We start from the raw sequence: 22,109 nt of genomic DNA on the forward strand, positions 1-22,109 counted from the left end.
CAGCGCCAGTCCAACGCTGAACCATCAGCGTGGTGTTTGTGGAAAGAACTGAGAGGCAGTGCTATTTTAAAATGCTACTTTTCGAGATTTAAAACCCACTCTTCCCTGAAAACTCTGGCTGTAAATTTCCAGCAGCAATTTCCCCTGTGATATTCCAGACCAGATTCCAAATGATAGTCCCTCCATCAGAACTCCCCCCACAATTACAATTTCACATTAAATGAGTGGAAATCTGAATTCTTTTTAGAAGGCTACAATTACAGCAGATTATTAGGCTTCCCTCTAATTACTGCATATAAATACACACCATGAAACACATTTTATTGTACCCTGTTAGTGTACTTACAGTAAATAGAAACCAATACGTGTCACTCAGCCCATGTATTTTGACACATCAAATTTAGCAATCTATCTTCATTACAACCCCTTGCACTGTTACTGACATCCTTCTCAGAGCTACACTCAAGCATCACAGCAGGAAGATTGATGAGGCTTGTATACACTCATTTGCAGGCGCTTGAAAGTCACTGCTACTATTCTGATAACACTAAGTTGGCTAAAAATTAGCTGCACTAAGCCAACACTTTGCTCCCGCTTCTCCTCCTCAATAATTATGGTGCACGACTCGGACCTTGAAAGGCTGAAGCTGTTGTAACGGTATTTTAAAACGTATTGTCTTCAGTTGCTTTGTCACTCTTGAAGAGATTTAAAGTTCTGACTGTGCTTACTAACACCTAGTTTTATTCTTTGGAAAGGCTTTGAATGGACAAGATTTTCACCATGACAAATGTTAAAAGATTACTTCTGCATAAATCCACAGTGGTAAATTTAAACAGTTTGGAGGTACAGAGAGACACTAAGGATGCAATTTTCAAAACTGGCTAAATAACTTAAAAGCCTGCATCACGTGTGCTCATCAAGGAAAAACTAAATAGCCTCAGCACTTTAGAAGCATCAACTTGCTATATACTGTTATCAAGAGGATGAAAAGGTCATCTCTCACTCAGGTAATTTATCCCTGCAATCATAAAGTTTCAATGACTGTTGCTACTATTGTACTCTGAAGCCTGTAGCCCTTTTGGCTCATTCTTTTGCTAAACACGAGTCTTGCCGTGCTTTGCAATTCCCAGCAAACTGAACTCCACAGCAGTGGAAGTGTTTTGCAGAGGCTGTCCGTGATGGAGGCATAAGGAACCCAGCATCCGTAACAGCATGTTGAGAAACCACTCAGGGGGAGAAAACATGTGCTCAGATCCACCCTCCAGGCTGAATGCGCAAGTTAGTGAACTGCAGCCCGGCTTCAACAGTCCTCTCTCATCAAACTATACAGGTATACTGGAAAGCAGAGCAGGAATTACTCATATTCTGGACATCTTATGATCAGCTGACACAATGCAAGGATGCAGATCCTGCATGAAATGGTTTAATTTTTACATTTATTACTCAATATCCATCACTCCAGCAGCTGTTGCATAAAATCACACAGCAAAACCACTAGTGTTTGTGAAGCTGTCAGACCAGGAGCTGGAGGCATCTACAAAAGATGTGGGCAGAACAAACCAGACAGACTATTTGCTGTGCTTTTTCTTTAGCTCAAACTCTACCAATATTCTCCACTTCTAGCTTAAGTAAATTAGCATAATACCATTGCAGATAGAGTCAAGTTTTAACATGAAAATTATTAGAAGACAACACATGTAGAAGAAGAAGGAAGTAAAAGAAGGAAAGAAGAGGGTCATATTGAAGGAGAATAAAGACAGATCACCTGAAACCTGCAACTGCACTTCATGGAAATGCATCACTATCGTCATTTACTTGCAAAGCAAGCAGGTAACTCTCAGAATTACATTTCTTGCTTCAGATGGATATGTAAATTCTTCATCCCAACTACAGAATCTTTAAGAAAGTCTGTGAAATAAAGCAAATGCTTTTGGCTTGCTTCGTGTAGTAACTTAATCAAGTGGTCATTTTCCTCCCATTTCAGGCAGAACCATACCATTAGTAAGGATCCGCTAAAGCAAGAGACAATCCTGTATAAAATTCAAGACCATCCAATTTAACCCTAAGCAGAAAAAATTCTGCCTGACAGAAAACACTGAATAAAACCTGCAGCCATACGAGACATTATGAAAGTGCCAAAAAAAAACCCCAAAACAACCAAATTAAGCTCTCAACTTGAGAGCTGAAAAAAAATAGCACTGAAAGTGCCACAACCAATGAAAAATCTGGGAGCCAAAATACTTTATTTTTTTTAATTCTTCTCCTGCCAAAACCCCAGAAACCCCCAAAAGCACCCAACCCTCCCCAAACAACATCCCCAAAACAAACAAAAAATCTCAATTATTTTAAAAGGGTGTCTTGCTCATGCATCTTTTAACTCAGGGTCTTAACATGTTTCTGCACTCTCATTGGGACATACTTTTTGGTAAGTCCTGTGGCACGGAGTATTAAAAAAGTCATGTGGACACACATCCATACATTCAAATAAGATAAATAAAGGAGGATGGAGAAGAGATGCCCAGCTGACCTGGGCTCAGTACTTACTTTACAACAGACTTCTTGTGTACTTACAAGGTGAGTCACTTAGATTCACCTTTCCTAAGCACAGCAGTCTACAATATCCATTCCTTTCTGGTAATTAATGTTTTCTCCAGTATAGACAGGGACAGGTCTCTCCTGAAGAGCCACCCTAAGCCATCACCAGATGAAGTGGAGGTCTGGATGAGCACTGGCACTACACACGATTACCGTTACCACCAGACAAGGTGGAGGTCTGGATGAGCATTGACACTACACATTATTACCATTACCACCAAACCAGGTGGAGGTCTGGATGAGCATTGGCACTACACACAATTACAATGACTAACATCTGCTGTCTTATTTCACCTTGTTTCCCTAACAATTTCTGAGAAAGAGATGGAAATACTGTTACTAATGGAATTTGCTCAGTAAGTATTGGCTGCTATGGGTATAACGTCCCTGTCAAATTCTGGTAGGGAAAAGACAGGCTTATTAAAAGTAATTAAAAAGTTGTATCTAGGAAGGGTCTGTCAGTGCCTCAAACACGCACTGGGGAAAGGGGAGCAAGGGTTGCCAGGTCAAGCACTACTCAGAGCTTTTCAAAGGGAGACAAGTTTGCTCTCTTTTATACCAGACAGACTACGGGCAAAAGGGCATGAAATGAAGCCAGAAGGGAAATACTGTACTACTGGGAGACCACGGTTGTCTTGGCAATTAAGGCCTCTCCAGGGGGTTAATTACACACAGAGGGAGAGACAGGCATTTTAGAAAGCGTTTTCTGAGTGTGTCACAAGAACAAGCACAGCTAGGCCAGCATGGCTTCGGAACCCCAGCAGCCTATCTGCTCTGATCCCCGGGAACGCGCCTCCCAAGAGGCAGTGATTCATCAGCACCACAAACAGCTGATGTGCCCACTGAGGCCATGTCCCCACCAGAGTCCCATTCCCTTTCCCACACACCATTCCCAGATTTCTTTTACAACAGTGCGGTCTTCTTCATGCTTCCCCAGGACACCCTGCTCAGGTGTTTCTCTTCTCTGCAGCCTGCCCTCCACTTCACTCTCCATTCACAAGCCTTGGAGCATCCTATGACACCAATTTCCCTCTAGTTCCTCATGAGTCCTCAAAATCTTGCAGATGGTTATTTTCTCAAAAGAGATATAATTCAGGGGAAGAAATATTTTAACTTGTATTGATGACTAAAGCCTAATTCCTATAAGTGATTGTTTTTTAGTTTTGCCTTTAATAGTAACACTTCCCCATCTGTATGGGAATCCTCTGGCAAATGTGGATTTGGCGTGGTCTCTGAGGCAAACACGTAACTGGAAAAGACACTTACAGATCTAATATTCTCATGAATAGATATATTTAAAAATCAATGCCAGTTTCATTCAGTTTGCAATCTTCTCTGACAGTATAAACTGTAAAGCTTGCAGTTTTTGGAACACATGATTATTTTACTAACTTTCCAACTTAATAAATCCTAGAAAAGGGAAAATCGTTTTATTTCCCCCAATTTATTTATGGCCTGGAATGTGCAAGAATCTGCAGTGAATTATCAAGAAAAAAGCCCAACAAACTTGTAGAGTAATAAATTAAACCTTGTCTCGTATTCTGCACTACCTAAAACAATTTGGGATTTCTAACAAACAAAAATAACCATGGAATATGTAAAAGTATATCTAACTACATTTTGCTGCCAGATAGTGATTACACTGGGAACTATTTTGTCCAGATACTTTTTTACTTGTATGGATTTGAAGAGAATTTCCTAAAATACATAGTAGGAATGGTTTTGTGAGATAATATGGTTATTTTTCACTTGTACCCACACGAATCAAGAATTCTTTATTTCACAAATTCCTTATTTCACAAGAGAACATAGTCAAGGATCTTCTATACCCAAAGGAAAAAAACATAGCATGATGTACAGCAATGTGAAGGAAAACACATGTAGTAAACCCAGTAATTTACAAGCATACCACTCCACATCCAACATATGTGAGCTACTTATAAAGACAAACATTCACCTAAGGGCCAAGGGAACGGTTTAGGCACTCATTTTAGAGGGCAACTTTTAACTTGAAAATTGTCACTGATGGTCCAAATAAGTGGAAGATGAGAAATTATTCATGAATTCTGATGATGCAGTGAATGTGAGCAACATCAAAGTTTGTGTTTATGCAGAAGAATAGCTCGTATGTTAGATCTGAGATGCAAAACTGAAGGTAAACATGTTTAACCTGACTGAAAATCTTGGCAGGGTTGTGGTGATTCCACCACTAAAAAAAAAAATTAAAAATTGCTCTGGATATCCTAGACTTCTGCCACAAATAAAATTTCAGGGTTACAATAAAAGGTTTAACTGAAGCAGATGAAAGGTGGAAAACAAGAGTTGTGCATATTTGGTCAATTTTTTCCTGTGCTTGAGAATTGCAAAATGTATTATTTCTTCTGTATAAGCAGACAATTCCCATCTTTGTGCAAGTCATATATTGAGAGAATGGAGAATACTACTCTCCTGGAACAGGAAGGAGTGATTTTAAACCACAAAAATCAGTTAACCTTTTAACATATATTTTCCACTTAATCTTACCTCCAAAAAATGCTCTGCTTGCTGTTCCCGATCCAATTTTCTTGATGTGGTTGTAATCAGACCTGTGAAAAAAGGATGATGTTTGATTGTCAATATCCACTGAAAAATACATGTCTCTATCAACCAGAAGCAAATTCATTTTTTTAACACTCAAAGGGAAAAAATCTATTTGAAGCTGTGTCAGACACAGATGTCAGACACAGATGTCTTGACATCTGTCAAGCATGTTGTTTCTCAGTCCAGCTATTATGAATTTCTGACTAACGATGGATCTTTAAAGAAGAATGATGTGAGAAAAGTAACTGAAAAGCAGTTAGCTCTGTACCTACAGTTAACACGCTACATTTAAAAACTTCCTAAAGAATCACTGTTTGTCTTGTGATTAAGTGCTTCAATGAGTCATTTGCATTTGACTGAAACCCTTCCATAAAAAAAACTCATTAAAGATTTCAGAGTTCTCAAACAATTAATGGGATAAGATGCTGATTACTTCCATGCCAAGAATACTTGACAAAGGAGGTTATTTCTGTAATAACTACTTGTATACATAATGATTTCCAAATGTAATCATTCTAATGCATTAAAGGTTTTGTACGACAATTTCATCAATTTGTTCCATGCTCAAATTGAGCTTTTAAAATAAAATACCCTTTTACATAAGGATGAGCAAGATATCTTTATTTTTTTTTAAGTAATGTACTTTCACAAATTATTAAAGTCTTGTGAGATTTGTACCAAGGAAAGAACATGAAACACAAAGTTCCCTCCAGGAAAGCAATGCGCATCTTCGATGAACACAGCTTAGGTTTTTTTTTTTGGCTCTCACTAGAGATTTAAAGGGCAGATTTGAGTTCCCCCTCATACAAAACCTTCCTTGGGATCAGAAAATGCAACATGTGCTTGTTTTGTCATAAATTCTGACAAGCATAAAGGGACCAACTTTTCCTATAGATAAAGCTGGTTTTGCAGCGACTGCCAGTGAACAAAGCCATTCTCAAGAATTTCTTGTCTCTAAGATTACCAAGAAAGATAAGAAAATAATTAGTCCCTAGGTTACCTAATACACTTATTTAATCAAACCAGCCAAACATCTACACAGAAATTCTTGACAACCCTAAATTCTTGAAAAAAAAACTATCACCAACATCTTACAACTACGTAACACCTCTAGTGCTGGAAAGCTTCTACAGCTACAGCTTCTCATACACTGTCACCTTCTCCTCGGAGGCATCACTTTTTATCTATTTTGGTGAGAAGGGCTGGAAAGTAACAGGATGAAACCAGGAAAGGGAAGTCCACTCTGCTTCCAGCATACCAGACTTGTTACAAGATCTACTAGACCACAGAAGCGACACCCAAGGGGATGCCTCACACTAGAGCATGTCGTCCAAGGCTCTGTTCAACCTGGCTGTCATCACTGAAGGGCTTTTTTTCCTTTTCCTTTTTTCAACGTAGAGCCTTTTGGACCACAATAACGGTCAGAGTGACTTCAGACTCGAATTTCCTTCTAGAAGAGGTATATGAACACGTCTTTATGATAAAACTGCCTATATTTTAAGCATAGCAGTTCTGAACAGATTTAGCATGCAGACTTAACAGTCAGTGTTAAAGGGCAGGTAACCAGACCATGTTCTGCAGATCAGATCCTTAAGTATGGTGCTAGCACAACTAGCTGATTCTGCTTTAAAGGCAGCTCTACATACAAGTACCACTTCTGGGCAGTTTCACTAGCTTTTTACAACTCTCTATATAAATAATTGGTCATTTATGTGCAGTCATGGGGCCTCTAGTTGCCAGTCCTGTTCTCTGAGGAGCTCTCCCATCTAACACTCATGCTGGCCTCATTGCAGACTCCTGGCTGGATGTGTATCTGGTCCTTTCAGATTATAATACTGTATTTCAAGGAATTCTTTTTGAATCACCAAAACTGAAAACAAAATAATATTACATTTCAGTTATGTCTAAGACTACCCACAGCTTTAGCACTCCAGTCTCAAAGAAATTAATTTCATGGGGTTTATGAAAACCGTGTTGTGTTTCTCCCTCCTGCATTCAGTACTCTATGCCATAGATACACAGTAATAGTATTATCTAGCAGGATGTAGAAATTTATTTTTGAGATACTGGGGCAACTGAGAGAAACTTGGCTTTGCACAAGAGAATATATCCCAGTTTTAGTTCTTCCCTAACTGAATTAACTTGTCATAATCTGTTATGGTGTAAAGGCTATATCTAAAGGAAATAACTTAAAGAGAAAAATAAACCCAAAGAAATGATGCTAGGCTGCCCTGCTGTTTATGATATAAAATCACAAGGGGACAGTGACAAAAAATGACCCTTTCTTTTTTCCCATCTTCAGTATGTGCTGCAGCTCTTCTAAACACAGCCATCTGGACAACTGTCCAAAGCCAGTTGGGAAATACAGCACAGATTTATCACAAAATAGTCAAAACCACTAACAGGCTTCAAAAGTCATAGCACAACTCTCACACACCTTCTCTCAAATTTCCAGGGAAAAATCATGCTCCTGCTAAAGAGGAAGAGATATTCATAACTGTGATAATTCTTAAAGAGTCATGACAGTGAAGAGGAAAACTGAACTCAATAGAAGTTATTTACAATAAAACCATCAGCCCACAAGCAAGGTTATGTGATTCTATTCCCAGCATTTCATACTTTTCTTAGAGTTTCTGAATTGAAGCATCTCTCCACGCATCCTGGCACATCTGTTCCTCAGGACATATAAAAGAACTGCTTTGTGAAATTCTGAAACATTGCTTGAGGTAACTATATGCTCCTATATAACTTGCTTTCCTATAATACCTATCACTTTTGCTGTCAGAGAACTTTTCCCACTCTAACAAACGAACAATTATTGTTTTCCTCCCATTACAGAGTTTGTAAATGCTGGAAGGTGAATAAGCTCACCCTGCACATGTCCCATTATATCACAGGATACGGTGACAAGTCCCAGCTGACATGGACTGGGGAACATACTTCCAGCAGCTCACTGTACACTGGATAGGATCATCATTTTCTCCTGCATCATTCCCCTCTAAAAAGAAACTCAGCATGTGCACAGAGAAGAAATGGCAACGTCCTTCACCCCATCACCTTATAATCTGGATGGGAGAACCAGAGATGTGAGGTGGGCAACAAGGCAAACCTGCCCTACAGATTAGGTGAGTTACAGTGATACGGAAGAAAGAACAGGACCAACAATAGGAAATATTGACATTTTAACCAATACATCAGCCTATACAATCTTCAGCTGATGCCTCATCTTGGAAACAAATCACCAGCTATTTATCTTTTTTAATAATAAAGCCAGTAAACCTGAAAAAGAGAGCAGCAGTTTGTTGGTTCTATTGCGTCAGTGGAATATTGCGTTAGAAGTGGAATAATATTCTGTCTCAAGTTGAGTCTTTTGTGATATAACGTATTTTTTATTTTAACAGTAGTTCTGCTTGGATGCTTAAACTTGTGGCTATGCTAAATGTCTTTATCTGAAGAATACCAAAAAGTATACATCACCCTCTGAAGACATTCAGGTAATAGGCTCAATCTAATGCAATTCTACTGCAATCAAATAAACTCTGTAAATTTATGCTAGGAATCTCTCTCAAATGAATGTAATCTTTGCATTCTTATTTTTAGTTAAGAATAAGTGAAAAAACCCACAGAAAATTATTAATTTATTTGAAAAACAAGGCAAACAAATTTATATTCAAATGTAATTTAAGGCCAACAGCTTTCGTTTTTAAAAGTTCAGTAACTATATTTCTATTTGCATACCCAAATTATTCCTTCCCAAGGAGGTTGTGATACTGCCATGTAATCTCACCAGCACTCCAATATTTAATTTGAATTCTGACATTTTTGCCAATCTTTATCAGAGTTTGTTTTATACGCTACTGGAAATATAAATATATTTAATAGGATGGCCTAAAGCTAATAGAGATACTAATGTTTCTGGCTATCTTTATTACTAGCTTAACAAGAAATGTCACTTGTTCCTTGGAACAAGTCCAGAGGAGGGCCATGAGGATGATCAGGGGACTGGAGCACCTCCTGTATGAAGACAGGCTGAGGAAGTTGGGGCTGTTCAGCCTGGAGAAGAGAAGGCTGCGTGGAGACCTCATAGCAGCCTTCCAGTATCTGAAGGGGGCCTATAGGGATGCTGGGGAGGGACTCTTCATTAGAGATTGTAGTGATAGGACAAGGGGTAACGGCTTAAAACTTAAACAGGGAAAGCTTAGATTGGATATAAGGAGGAAGTTCTTTACTGTAAGGGTGGTGAGGCACTGGAATGGGTTGTCCAAGGAAGTTGTGAATGCTCCATCCCTGGCAGTGTTCAAGACCAGGTTGGACAGAGCCTTTGGTGACATGATTTAGTGGGAGGTGTCCCTGCCCACGGCAGGGGGGTTGGAACCAAATGATCTTAAGGTCCTTTCCAACCCTAACTATTCTATGATTCTAAATACAGGATAACATGCAAGCAAGGTGAGAATCTTGAGAAGTGCAGATGAAGTGTGGAGAAGTAAATGCAAATAGTGACTTTTCAAATCTTAGCTGATCAAAGTGGAGGTGATAAGCAAAGATGGGGGTAAATAATACCAAAACTACACCAGCCCAGATTGTCAGCAGAGGATCATGCACTATTGGAAAACACTGCTTTAGAATTTCCATAAATTATCACTAGTCATCCAGAGTAGAGCATGCACATAAACCTTAATTTATATGCTGGGAAGTTAAGCATGCATTTGTTTTCTTAACACTTTATGTTCTGGAAAACTCTGTGCATTTGCTACCTCTGTTCTTGCTGTCAGAAAGGCTGACAGCACCTGGACAAATGCAAACCTGTCTTCTAACTCTGCCTTCAGTGCTTTAATTAGAGCAGCCAATCGCCAATTAGGATTTTCCACCTCAATAACCCATGCTTGGCCTTCAGTTAGCTCTCGTTTCACAGAAGGGTTCTCATGCAAATAAAACCTCTGTGCCTGTGTGTGCTTAAGTTGATAGACCACGCTATACAAATACCTACATATATGCTGTATATACAGTCTAATATTTGAGTATGTGTATGTCTGCATGTGACCTTTTACATATACCCAATAAGTTGAATATTAAAAATTATCCCCAAATACACATATTTACAGAGATATATTTAGCTTTAAGGTTTACTGATATTCCTTCTTTCAACATATATACATTATATTAAACATTTGTGTGAGAAACAAATTAATTCATGGACTTTGAGAGCCACAGAAAAAAAACAATTCACCAAGGGCTGTTAAATGCTGTGGCTAATAGCCTTTTATGGCTGTTAAAGGCTATGGTTAAAGAAATCTCTTAGCACTGGATAGCTTGAGCACTAGCACACAGAGGGAAACATTGCTCTGGGTTTGCTGTTTCTGATCGCTGCTCTCTATGCATTCAGAACAGCCCACGGCTGTAGGCGAGACAGCAAACTAAACTGACCTTTGGCTTAGAAGAAATTCACATATTTTTCAATATTATGGCACTTAGTGACCAAAAATCAGTTTGCCGCAGGCTATTTTCTAACACAGATTGAATTTGCCTAATATGGCTATGAAGCCAAGGAGAGTTCAATAGCCTTTTCCTTATGAAATTAAATTATTTTCATTCAACCTGTGGATGGATAACCTTACCTGATGTACTGTTTAAAAGATAAGAGAATCTGGTATGGAGAGACAGTAAATTTTACTGCTGTCTCTTGGAGTGCTGCAAATTTTATGGTATAAAGAATAAATTTAAAAAAAAAATTAAATTTTAAAGAACTCTTTTATTAATTCCTCATTTCCAAACTTTGTTTAGATGAAGTATGGAAAGAGTATATGACAGGTAACGAGCAGGCTAAAGCAATAGAAGTCGAATACCCTTTTCTGTTCTATGTCGAAGGCTGTCTTCACAGACTTAGGAAGGTAAGAAAGCAATGTTCTCCCCTTCCCCAGCAAAAGACTAAAAGGATTCAATTTACCTCCTGTTTTACTTTCCATTATTAAATCTTTTTTTTTCCTGCTGTGCATATTCATAAAACCCATTTCATTAAAAAATTACAAGTGTAGCATGAGTTAGAAGAATGTATTGCCTGGCTGCAGATCATAGTGGTACATATACCCTCTTCACTCGCAGAACAGCCAGGCAGGACAGGGCCATACATTACAGGGCTTATACATAACTCCCATCTAGACATGGTCTTGGTGGAGTAACTGAGGTCTTGTTTCAAAGCCCTCTAGTCCCTAGTTGCTGAGAGAAACTTTCTCCTCATTAAGATACTTAACTTCATCTTCAAAGAAAACATGTTTGAGATGGAAACAAGAATGTAAAATTCAAGAGCTTTCTCTACAAAGTTTTTGTGCCCCATCAGATGCTCTGAACATCCTGAAACAGTGACGCTATCCTGTCATAGTCCAAAGTAGATATGCTTCCCAGTCTGCCTTTGTCAAGGATACTTTAAGGAACAAGGATACGGAAAGAAAACCACATGAAGATATCAAAGGAAACGTTCTGTAGAGTTACCCTTGAAAGATCTGCTTAGGGAGAAAAATGCCTCAGGATTGTCTGCTGAAAATACAGGCCTTTAAACACAACATATTAAACAGACAAAAGGAATAAGTAAAACAAACACTGCTTTTCCAAAAATGTTCCATAAATTCAGTAGCTGGTTATACACACTGCTTGTTCACCAGAGCCCCAAGGCTCAATTTGCAGAAATCCATAAGGGAATGTATGGGTTTACAGATGAGTTTACTAGAAATCTCAAATATTTATTAACAGTACACACAATGGTGTGTACACACAGCATTTCCACGTAAACACGGAAAAGAGCACATATCCACTGAGAAATACAGCCATCAGCTGTCAACTGTCCCACTACTCATTGAAAGCAAATTTAGGACTTTACATAGAAAAAAAAAAGGGCAGACACAATAAACAGTATTAGGATTTCCACTGTATATTCAGGCAAGTAAAACTATCATGTATTCCTAACCACAGAAATGTTGAAATGAATAGCTATAACCAGGGTAATTTTATTACCCACAGGCAGTGAGAGGCGTTGTAAACACCCTAACAGCACATTCATCTCCTGCAATAAATTAGGGATCGACAAAACAAAATTGAATTTCAAAGATAAATGATAGAAAACGATGGACGTTTTACTTGGCGATGTAAACAAACATATCATTTTACACAATTACACATGTAAACCTCTAATTTAGAAGGACTGTATTCTGATCTAAATGAATGATACTCCATTGAACAAGAAGGAGAACCCACCAGGCAAGCCTGTGCAATTACGTGGAGGGCTGCTGCTTTATTGTTTTTCCTGAGGTGACAATGAAAGTGAAACGACCTCTTTGAAACAAGGTAGGTATAAAAATTGATTGCTTTTAAAAACAGTCATGTTTGCTAATGTGTGGTTATGTCTCAAAAAAAAAAAAAAAGCCAACAAACGAGAAGCTGAAGCAAACCCTTTTTCTTCCTCTTTGGTTGTTCCTTCTGTCTCTTGCTAAGAGTTCCCTCAAAATATCAAAACTCTGCACAAAATGCACAGCAAACATTCGCTTTGATGAAGAATCTGGGTTATGTTTTCCTTGAAAGGCAGATCCTGGCTTTTTTTGTTCCTAGAATCTGTTTAGAACGACAGTATGGTGTGCCAGTCTGTTCAGTGAAACAGGGGACTCACAGGGACTCCCTTTTGTCCCTTCAAAACTCAGCCAGCACAGTCCTCAGCAACTGTAGGCAAAGCCACCACTCTCCTAAGTATTCTCCATTTTAAAAGCAGCTAGTTTTTCTGTTCCCCACATTCCTCCTGGAAGGCAATTTGGGAACATGATTGCATAGCTGAAAGCCCTGGTTGCCAGACAGACTGCATTTACGAGCAATTTGCACCTTCATTTTGGTCAACCAAACAGGCCAAGCTCCACTGGCTTCCTCTTGCCCTCATCCCTCCTAAGTCTGATGGATGTAGGCTGAACAGTGCGCTCCAGATAACATCTACATAGCCCTGCTAAAGGAGCCTAATTACTGCTTTGAGTGGATGCATGTACAGCAGAGAGTGACAATCTTGTTATTAGTCCTCAAATGTATCATTTTGTCTACTCTGCTAATGAATTTCTACTCTTCAAACCCCCCAGGGATCCTATCTCCCCCCGCCCCCCCCCCCCAGTTTGGATGACACTTGCTACCTCTGGATCAGAGTAATATCCCACTTTTGAAGCCAGCACCACTGAAGAAACCACCAAACAAAAAAATTTGCCTTGCCAATACTTGAACTAATCTGTTAACGTGTGCCCTTCAGCATGCAAATTCCTCTTTCAAGACTCATCATTTTTATTTCCTATTTAGCCAAACCCATATGCACATATCAATTTGACTATTAATATCCATGTCCTCATACCTCATAAATTCTGCAGTGCAACCGTATCAAATGCATTTCTGAAGTCCAAGTAGATGACATACAGAGCATTTCTTAGAACATCATTTATCTTATCAGTGACATCAAGATAGGCTGAGACAATTTACATCTGGTAAACCCATGAGCACTTTCATCCCTTTTCCATTTATTTCCATGCTTTTAATTATACTGTCCTTCTTCAAAATATGTTTGAAAGCCTTGCAGATGACAGAGGTCAAATAAATAGTTCTGTGACTGCAAGGCTTATTTATTCACCCTATTTTTTATCTCCCAGTTGTATGGTTCAAATCCCAGATTTAATAATATCCCTTAATAATTACTGGCTAGGAGTTTAGTTTAATGTGGCAGTTCTTTCACAATTCTGGAGTGGAGAATATCATAGTTATTCTTACTTGCTATGGGAGTGATGGTTTGGTCTGGAAGAAGCCAAATCCCAAATAGCTGTGGACAGCAGGGTGAAGTCTACAAACCTGCCTGCATCAAACCATAGCCACCACCTGACTGTGGTCACTTTGGACTATAAAACTGCTCAAACTGCAGCTCCCCAAAGCCTACCCTAAAACATGATTTCTCAGGGATGGGGTGGTAAAGCCACCATCAAATACAGTGAAAAGATTAATAAAAATGAAAAGATTAATAAAGTCCAAGTGGCCAAGCTGCACTGGCTCCTCTAGCAGCACTGATGGACAGCTTCGCTGTGGTGTCATTGTAGCCTGAGTCATCTCTTAGGGCTGTGATGCTCTGAAACAACTGAGCAAATGCCCTGGAGGGACTGCCACGCAGGGCTTAGCTCTCTTCAAACTCTTCACATGGAAGTTCACAGTTTTTGGGATAAGAATGTTTTCAAGTTTAAATCCTTTATCTAAGCTCAAATGAGTATGTAAGAATAGAAATAGTGTTCATATCTTCTTTTGTTTTCTTGTGCAGCACCGCCTAAAAACCTAAGTGCTCAGCACAGATTTTAATGTCCCCCTGCATTGCCTTCATTTTCAGCAGAAATTACAGAATTTTATTTGGGTTATAATTAGCATATAATTACTACTGGCAGGAATAGCTATAAATACATGTAACTAGTGGCTAGCTTAGTAACCAGCACACATAATCATTATACAATTTCCTTTAATTTTTTCTGTGCACAAAGGCCTCATAATTCTGCACAAGTGACAGTTGAGCCTAACTAGGCTCTGCTTATAATTTATGCTAATTCATTTCACTGTTTGTAAGAAAGAGGACTTTTATAATAGCATCCGTGGTGGTGGTAGGTGCTGCCACTTTTAGTGGAAAGGGCCTATGCAAATACTCTGCACCGTGGGCCTGAATACATCATGGACTGCTGTTCAATCTCCTTCTCCAACATGTTATGACAAAGGAAGGGAAATATAATAACAAAAATCTCTCCAATGTATGCTTTTGTACAACATATATACAGGTCACAGCGTGATGAAGTCCTGGTATTTTCCTTTCTTAGTTGAGGAGGAGGTGTGCAGGGTGCGCAGGGCACAGCTGTCAGTTATTCCTCCTAATCTAGACACCCTCATTACCTTTTAAAGAGAAGTGATTTTGCATTTTTCCACACACATACCCTCAACCCAAGGGCTGTTCTTGACAATAGAAGAACAACGCCGGCTTTTCTCCCGACTGCGCTCAAAAGAAAGGCGCTGATCCCTCATTACCAGCAATTGTCTCCAGCTCAGCAAAGACACAGTACTAGGAGAGTGGCTCCTTGTGCCAACCGCAGATTCCCCAGGTCGACTCAATCTCATCTTCATCTCTAATAAAAAGAATGATTTATCAGCGAGGTGACCTTCCCGATCCAGAGGCAGAATGCAGGGCTGTGGAAAGAAGCCTCATAGAAAAGATACATGGCTGTTTTTCTTGACATGCATCTTACAGACAGACCTCAGCGCTGTCAAGATGCGTTGCCCTTCCCAAGGTGGTCTCCTGCCTAAGAAATTGCACTGAGACACCTCTGCTTGCTTTCCAGCTCACCGTCTGTCCTGCTCTGTAACCTTAAAAGAGACATTTTCTGTCTCCATGCTTCCTTTTTGCCTCCTATAAAACTGGGGTAATTGATATCATTCTTTGTAAAGTGCCTTGTGATCTATAAAGGAAAAAAATGATTTGTGCAGGGGTAAGATATTGTTATTAACTAACAATCTCATAAAGCTCAGCCATAACAGCACTAAGCATTGTCCAAAATTCATTGTTAAGTAAGTAAAGAAAATAAATTCTTTAAAGACTGGACTGAATTCCTTTGCTTTCCAGGGTTTTCTGCTTTCTTTTTTTCACTTCTCTATGCAGGGATTTATTTAAATTGTTATCAGTGGATAAAATACAGTATTAGCTCTGACCCCCCCAACTTCAGTGGCTCAGCATGTAACAAACAGCAAAAATGCACAATAAAACTATAACAAGAGCAGTAGCTGCTTTTCTCTGCAAAGCTAGTCCAGTACCTCAGCCTTGCCAAACAGCTATCAAAGCAGAGAGGCATGAGTGGCGCCTGGGTACCATTAACAGAGCAGAATCAGTTATTTGCAAGGAGCTCGCTCTTGTTTTGACACAAAGTGAGAGATGGGATCCTCATGCTGAGCTCTTTCCTTGTATACAGGCAGAGGGAGCAGAGGAAGAGCAAGACCTCCCATGTTCAGTTGGGGGTCTCAGCAGCAGCATCCTGAGTACCTTACCTGATGGCTGCTTTTAAACAATGAGACTGACTGATTTATAACTAACTCCTAGGGTGACTGGAGGAGAACCTGAAGGGACTGGGATAACAACATAGAGGGGACTGAGGAACAAGGAAATGTGGACTGGGGAGGATGTTAACATGCATCAATCCCAGCAAAGAAGAGGAGACTGAAAGCAGGGCATGTTACGTAAACCTTTGCCACTGATGGGGGCAAAGCAGCTAGGGCAAGCTATCACCTAATAAATGAAGATGGAGTGATGCTACTACATGGACTGCTTTTGGAACACAGGATGTATCCAGAGTCTGTGACAAGCTGCTGCTGGAAGTATTGCAGTGTAGGGACAACTACCACTTGTGTTTTACTTTCTCCTGCCTGAAGCATAGCCCTGCTGTTTTGCTCCATCACTGCTTATACACGTCTCCTTTATACTTTGAACCTTTTCCTTTCAGCTCTTGATTAGTGCACAAGTCCTCATATTCCACTCTTTCATCCTCTGAAGGTCCCAGATAATGATGCTCACCTAGCTGATAGGTGGATGTCTGTGTCTTGATCCAGGCCCCACCTGTTCTTCTCTCCTGGTCACACAAATGGGGCTCTGAGGTCCTCTCAGACCTGCATGGCCTAACTGTGAGGCCAAGGAACACCTGAAACTACTCCTCTATTCCTTCCTTAGTCATCTCAATTGAGTAAATCGAGTCTCCTTACCTGCTTTCCTCTTGTACTAATCCCTATCATCCCTATATTAAGATGGATATAGATCAAATAGGAATGTAAACTTATGTGAATGAAAGCACCATAAGAAACATCAGTCAGGTTTAAATGAATAGTCTATATTGATAAACTGAGGAGATGATTGGCAGCAGTCAAGCAGCTGAACAATGGGGAATGTGCTGTTTGCATTTGAGCAGTGGGCTCTGATAAGGTCCCAGCACTGATGACTTGTCAACAGAAGTCCTGTGATCAGGAACAGGAGGAGGTCAACAAGGTTAAAGCACGTCACATATACTATCACCCTAAGGGAAACAAAAAACCAATATCTCTAAAGATATCCAAGGTGAAGAAAGTGACCAGTGATCTACAGAGACAGAAGTAAGCAAGATTGTGATGCAAAGGTAACTTTTATTCCTAAATGTTTTAAAAGACCTGTCCAAACTTCAGATCCTTGACAGCCAAGAACAACCCAAGAGACACAGTGAGAATCATGAGTTCCCCACAAGTCACCCAGACCACAGCACTTGGATACGCATGCCTTGGTGCGTAGAGTATGAGAGTGTGAGTAGGTAAAACCAACTTACCGAGGAAGTTAAATAGAAAAATGCCCTTCTCTCTTCACATGGTCTCACACTGAGTTTTTTTACACTTAACTGTGACACTCTAATTTCAGCTACTTTTACTCTAAATGACCGCTCAATAAAATGGATGCCACGTTTAAATATCCTGCTGACCACAAGCTGAGGAGAACCATGAGGATAATACACACACCCATTGTGAAACCTATTCTGTGCTAACCTATCATGACTCAAAAGCTGGTTGTTATTGCACTACTGGATACAAAGACTCTGAAGCAGAGTGGGATGCTTGGTGTGCTCATTTGCATCTCATTACCCAGCATGCTCTTCCTCCTCAGAGCTATTTTCATAATGGCATTGTTGTCCGAGCCCTGGGAACAAGTGGAAAGATTTGGTGACTTTGGATGCATGCAGTTCTTTTCTACTTCCTTTGCTCCCCCTTTATAATGAAAGGCTTTGCAAAGTGGTGAAAATGGATCAATTTTCCATTTTTTAACGCTGTATGGGTGGGGTTTTCTTTTCAGCAGTTTAAGCTATCAGGAGCAAATCTTGAATAACAAATAAGATTACAGAAATGTGAGCCTAATGTTCCTCTCTACAAGGTGCTCAAGCATAAAGGTTTTGATCGGAGAGGAAGAAATGAGATTTAACTTCCTTCTGATTTAAGTTTCGTTTGTACAAAGAGCCTGTCCCAGCAAAATGTGATTGCAAGCTCATTATTCATTGAAGGGCAAATATCTTCAATTGCAATCCAGTCAGATCAGCAGCTTTCTCTGTGTGCTACAAACCTCAACGAAGAGAACTGAACATACTGGCTTCTGTCATTGTCTACATCTAAGGCTGTGATGATTTCACCCTGTCCAATTCATTTCAAAAGCTGTAGCTTTCAATTAAAAGTATAAGTTGTCAGCCAGAATAAGTGTCTATCATTTGAGCCAGAGCAGTTTTGGTTTCTGGCAGTTTTATTGCATCAAAGGGTTGATTTACAGATCAGTTACAATTTTTTCCTATTCATGTACTAAAGGGAATAAAACTGCCTGAGACACAGGTCTGAAAACAACGCTAAGTTCCTTCAGTTTTCCATAGTTTTTGATACATTTTATCAAGTTGGAAATAAAATTTCATTCTTCAGTGGCTTTACAGCTTTCAACAGGCACTTAAAAATAACACTAAAAAAATAAAATCCAGAAAAATCTAAGAACCTCAGCATCATGTTATTTAACAACACCTAGCATACAAAGGTTATACTGCACTTCATAAATGTCAATGAATTCAGCACCAAAAGCCTGAGTGAGGTATGAGGTTAACTCCTCCATGGGTTAAATTGATTTCTCCATCTTACCTATGAAACTACATGTTGAAGACTGCTGCAAACCAAAGCAGAAGCACATTTAAAACTCTTATATCTTCAGTCTCCCAGGTTTGTGTTTTAAAAATGTGAGCAATTTTGAGATTACTTCTAGGGATAAAAAACGGGCAAGTATAGGTAAAAAATAAAGTACAAATAACATGACAGAAGTCTCTGTAAAAGGAAAACCCACGAGTTTCTGGGTTTTTAAAGCTAAGACTTAGTTCCTTCTCAAAACCTGCAGAGCATTTGCTCCTTGTGCTTCATGTGGCAGGAGGCTGAGTGGCATTTCACAGCAGGATCCTGGGATGATGCTTGTGTTTGTGCTGTATAACCATTGATGAGTCAATTAAGCATTCTTACTCACCCAGATTATCCATTTTACTAGCAGTACTGTTTTTACAGCAATAGCACAGCTCTAGGTCTAGAACTTGGTCCAGCAGGACACAAAAAGACCATATCATACCTGCAGTATGTACCTGGAATGTGCCTGGTGAAATTAAAACAGCCCAGAGATAAAAGGCAAATGGATTAGGTATTTAGAACATTTTAAAATGGAGAAAATCACTGTCAGCTTCTGAAAAGCTCAACTCTACCACTAACACACTGCACTCAGTGCAGAGCCAGTGTGTTGGGGTAACATGCAGGAACTGGGAGCAGAGACTGAATCCTGTTTGGCAGAGGGGATGGGGTCCATTTGAGCCAGGTTAGGCACAGATCTAATCACATGAACACAAAACACAGTTTTCAAAAGGGCTATAATATCTGTTAACCGCAACACACAGAGCTGAGTTCACTGCTGGAGCACCTGTACATTCATGGTAGCTACTGCACAGTGGTGATGCTGGTGCAAAACCAGGGATACGCAGAGAGCTGCAGCAGCAGTTTCTCTTCCAGAGGCAATGCTTGTACGAGCAGGCAGAAATTAATCAAAGCAGCAATAGTGCAAAGTAACAAAATAATGAACAACAGTTCATTAAAAAGTGAAATGAGCAACAGTTCATTAAATGTTCACTAAGACATCCTATGCCCCAAAATAATTCTGCTTTATCAGTTAAAGGAAGGGAGACAAAGAAGTAAGATTAAATGCATTTTTAGTAAGTGGATTTCTCCAGGACTCAGTAAAGATTCCTCCAGCCACACCACCAAAACCCCTCTCAAACCCAAGGGTTAGCACAGGTGCCATGGACCAGAATGAGATGCTGGTTAATGAGTGCAGGTAAGACTCGCTGCACTCAGCTCCATTCTACCTTCTACAGTCAAAGGAGAGAAGCAGGCACTTTTTAAGCATGACTTATATATTTTACTTTAAATATCCAAGATAAGAGGAGATAAAACCATCCTATGATTCTATGAAAATGCAGTTTAGGGGTGTCTCTCTCCAATCACTATAAAGACAGTTTACAAAACTAGCTCAGGTGGAGGTAACTACAGTTTGATAAGGTGAGTCCCACCCTCTGTGTCCTAAGATATAAAAGCCAGCAGGCAGGTGAGGGAGGCAGAATGGGGTTGTCTTTCACTCCAGGTCTTTCTAGAGTTGGGGCTGCCAGCATGGCTATATGGAATACATTAGAGAAGCACCAGAAGGCTGTGAAACAGCTCTGAATTCCTTACTTGAAGCTCTATCACTCTCTTTTCTATCACTGATATTTCTCCAGGATCCTCTGCTGGCTCCTTTCCATGTCTCTATGCAAGGAGGGACCTGCTCTGTCCCATAGCTCAAATGGTTTCTTCATCCTCTGGCCACTGGAGTTCAAGGAGAGAGATAGCACCCGTGACCCCTATTTCTGCAGCTGAGATAAATTCAAATTTCCACTCCATTGACCCTAGGTCAAGACAAGAATGATAGATTAAAAACAAAAATAGCTGAGTATTCATTCTGGAAGAGCCTGCAGTGCTTCACTTCCCGCCTGCCGGACCCCAGACAGCCTCCTGCTTCCAACTCTGCCAGTTATTGATTTGTGTACCAAAACATTTACACTGGCACAGCCCCCAGTGAGTGCAGTTATATGGGTATAAAGGTGCTTTATACTAGCATAGATTATGAGATAAACACACTCATTTATACTGCTGCAACTGCATTCACTTCAGGGTATTTGTACTGCTTTAATGATACCAGTGCAGTTAAAGCAATACAACTTGTGTCTACAGACAAGACCTCAGCCTAATGGTAATTAACACAGACATTTTCAGCCACCCTGAGCAGCTGAGGTTTATGTTAGAAATAGCAACTGACCCATAACAATTTGCAACAGCATCAGAAACCTCTATAAAACAGCTCCACCTTCAATTGCTTTTGCCACATTTGCAGGAAGGATGTTTATTATGCCCCTTTTAGCAGGAGGCCCCAAGAGCTAGAAGTTGCTTGTGGCCACTTTTCTCTCCTGTCTGGACAGCAAAACAAAAAAAAATAATCAATTCAGCCACTGACATTTTGCTGTGAAAGAGCTAAGCCAGCACAAAAACGCTGATAAAAGTGCCAGTTAACCCTGTGCTACCCTTATTGTTCTGCATTCACCAGCTCCGAGCGCCCGAGCGGCCCGTGGAGCGCGGGAGAAGGGGCTTTGCCATCTGTTGCTAGGGCTGACATCACCCCTGTTTACTCAAGCATCGCTTCTTGGGGCTGTGTTTGCATCATTAATCAGTGTTGGCCCTGTGCTGGCCCATTCAGCAGGGCCTCGGCTGTCAGCTCTCGAGCACCTCAATGCAAAAGGGACCTGCCAAAGTGCTTGGCCTCGCTTGGAGAGAGGTTTGGATATACATCAAGATTGCTTTGGACCGAGTATTTGTCAACTCTTACTGGGAGAAACTGCCCTGTATGGTACATAACTTGACAAAGGGAGAATAAACAACACCCCCCTCTTCCATAATCACCCTCTATGGGTTAAACTTAACTCTAAACCACAGAAAACCAGATTGTGCTTTCTGCTGAGACTGGATTTGCCAAGAGGCTGCTGAACCCATCAGTGTGATAATGGATTCACATTTTGCTTAACTTTGTATCCCTGGTTTCTTTATCTGTTTTCCCCAAATAATATTTAGAACAATCTCATGGGAAACTACAAGAAATTCCTGGCCCAGAAACAAAAAAAAAAAAAAAAAGAAGTTTAATAAAAAAGATGGGCTTCCAATGCAGACAGGCAGGAACGTTGCCCTTGGACACGCAGGAAACTGAGGCACAGAGGAGCGCAGTGACTTTCTTGTGCAGAGATATGCATGAGCAA

General features: G+C 40.1%; 1 protein-coding gene across 9 annotated transcripts in view; it reads right to left on the reverse strand.

The window, feature by feature from the left end:
• Positions 1–22,109, reverse strand: part of FAT3 (FAT atypical cadherin 3) — a 409,717-nt gene that overhangs the window by 128,382 nt on the left and 259,226 nt on the right. For all 9 annotated transcript variants that reach the window (XM_061457910.1, XM_061457907.1, XM_061457909.1 and 6 more), the window contains exon 4: positions 5,119–5,180. In XM_061457910.1, coding sequence (XP_061313894.1) covers positions 5,119–5,180 — 62 coding nt within the window. The remainder of the gene's footprint in view (positions 1–5,118; positions 5,181–22,109) is intronic.

Source organism: Pezoporus flaviventris, unplaced genomic scaffold (genome assembly GCF_033815535.1).
Source record: "Pezoporus flaviventris isolate CSIRO_AGI_PZ_B2104156 unplaced genomic scaffold, CSIRO_AGI_Pfla_v1 ptg000025l, whole genome shotgun sequence".
NCBI lineage: Eukaryota > Metazoa > Chordata > Aves > Psittaciformes > Psittacidae > Pezoporus > Pezoporus flaviventris.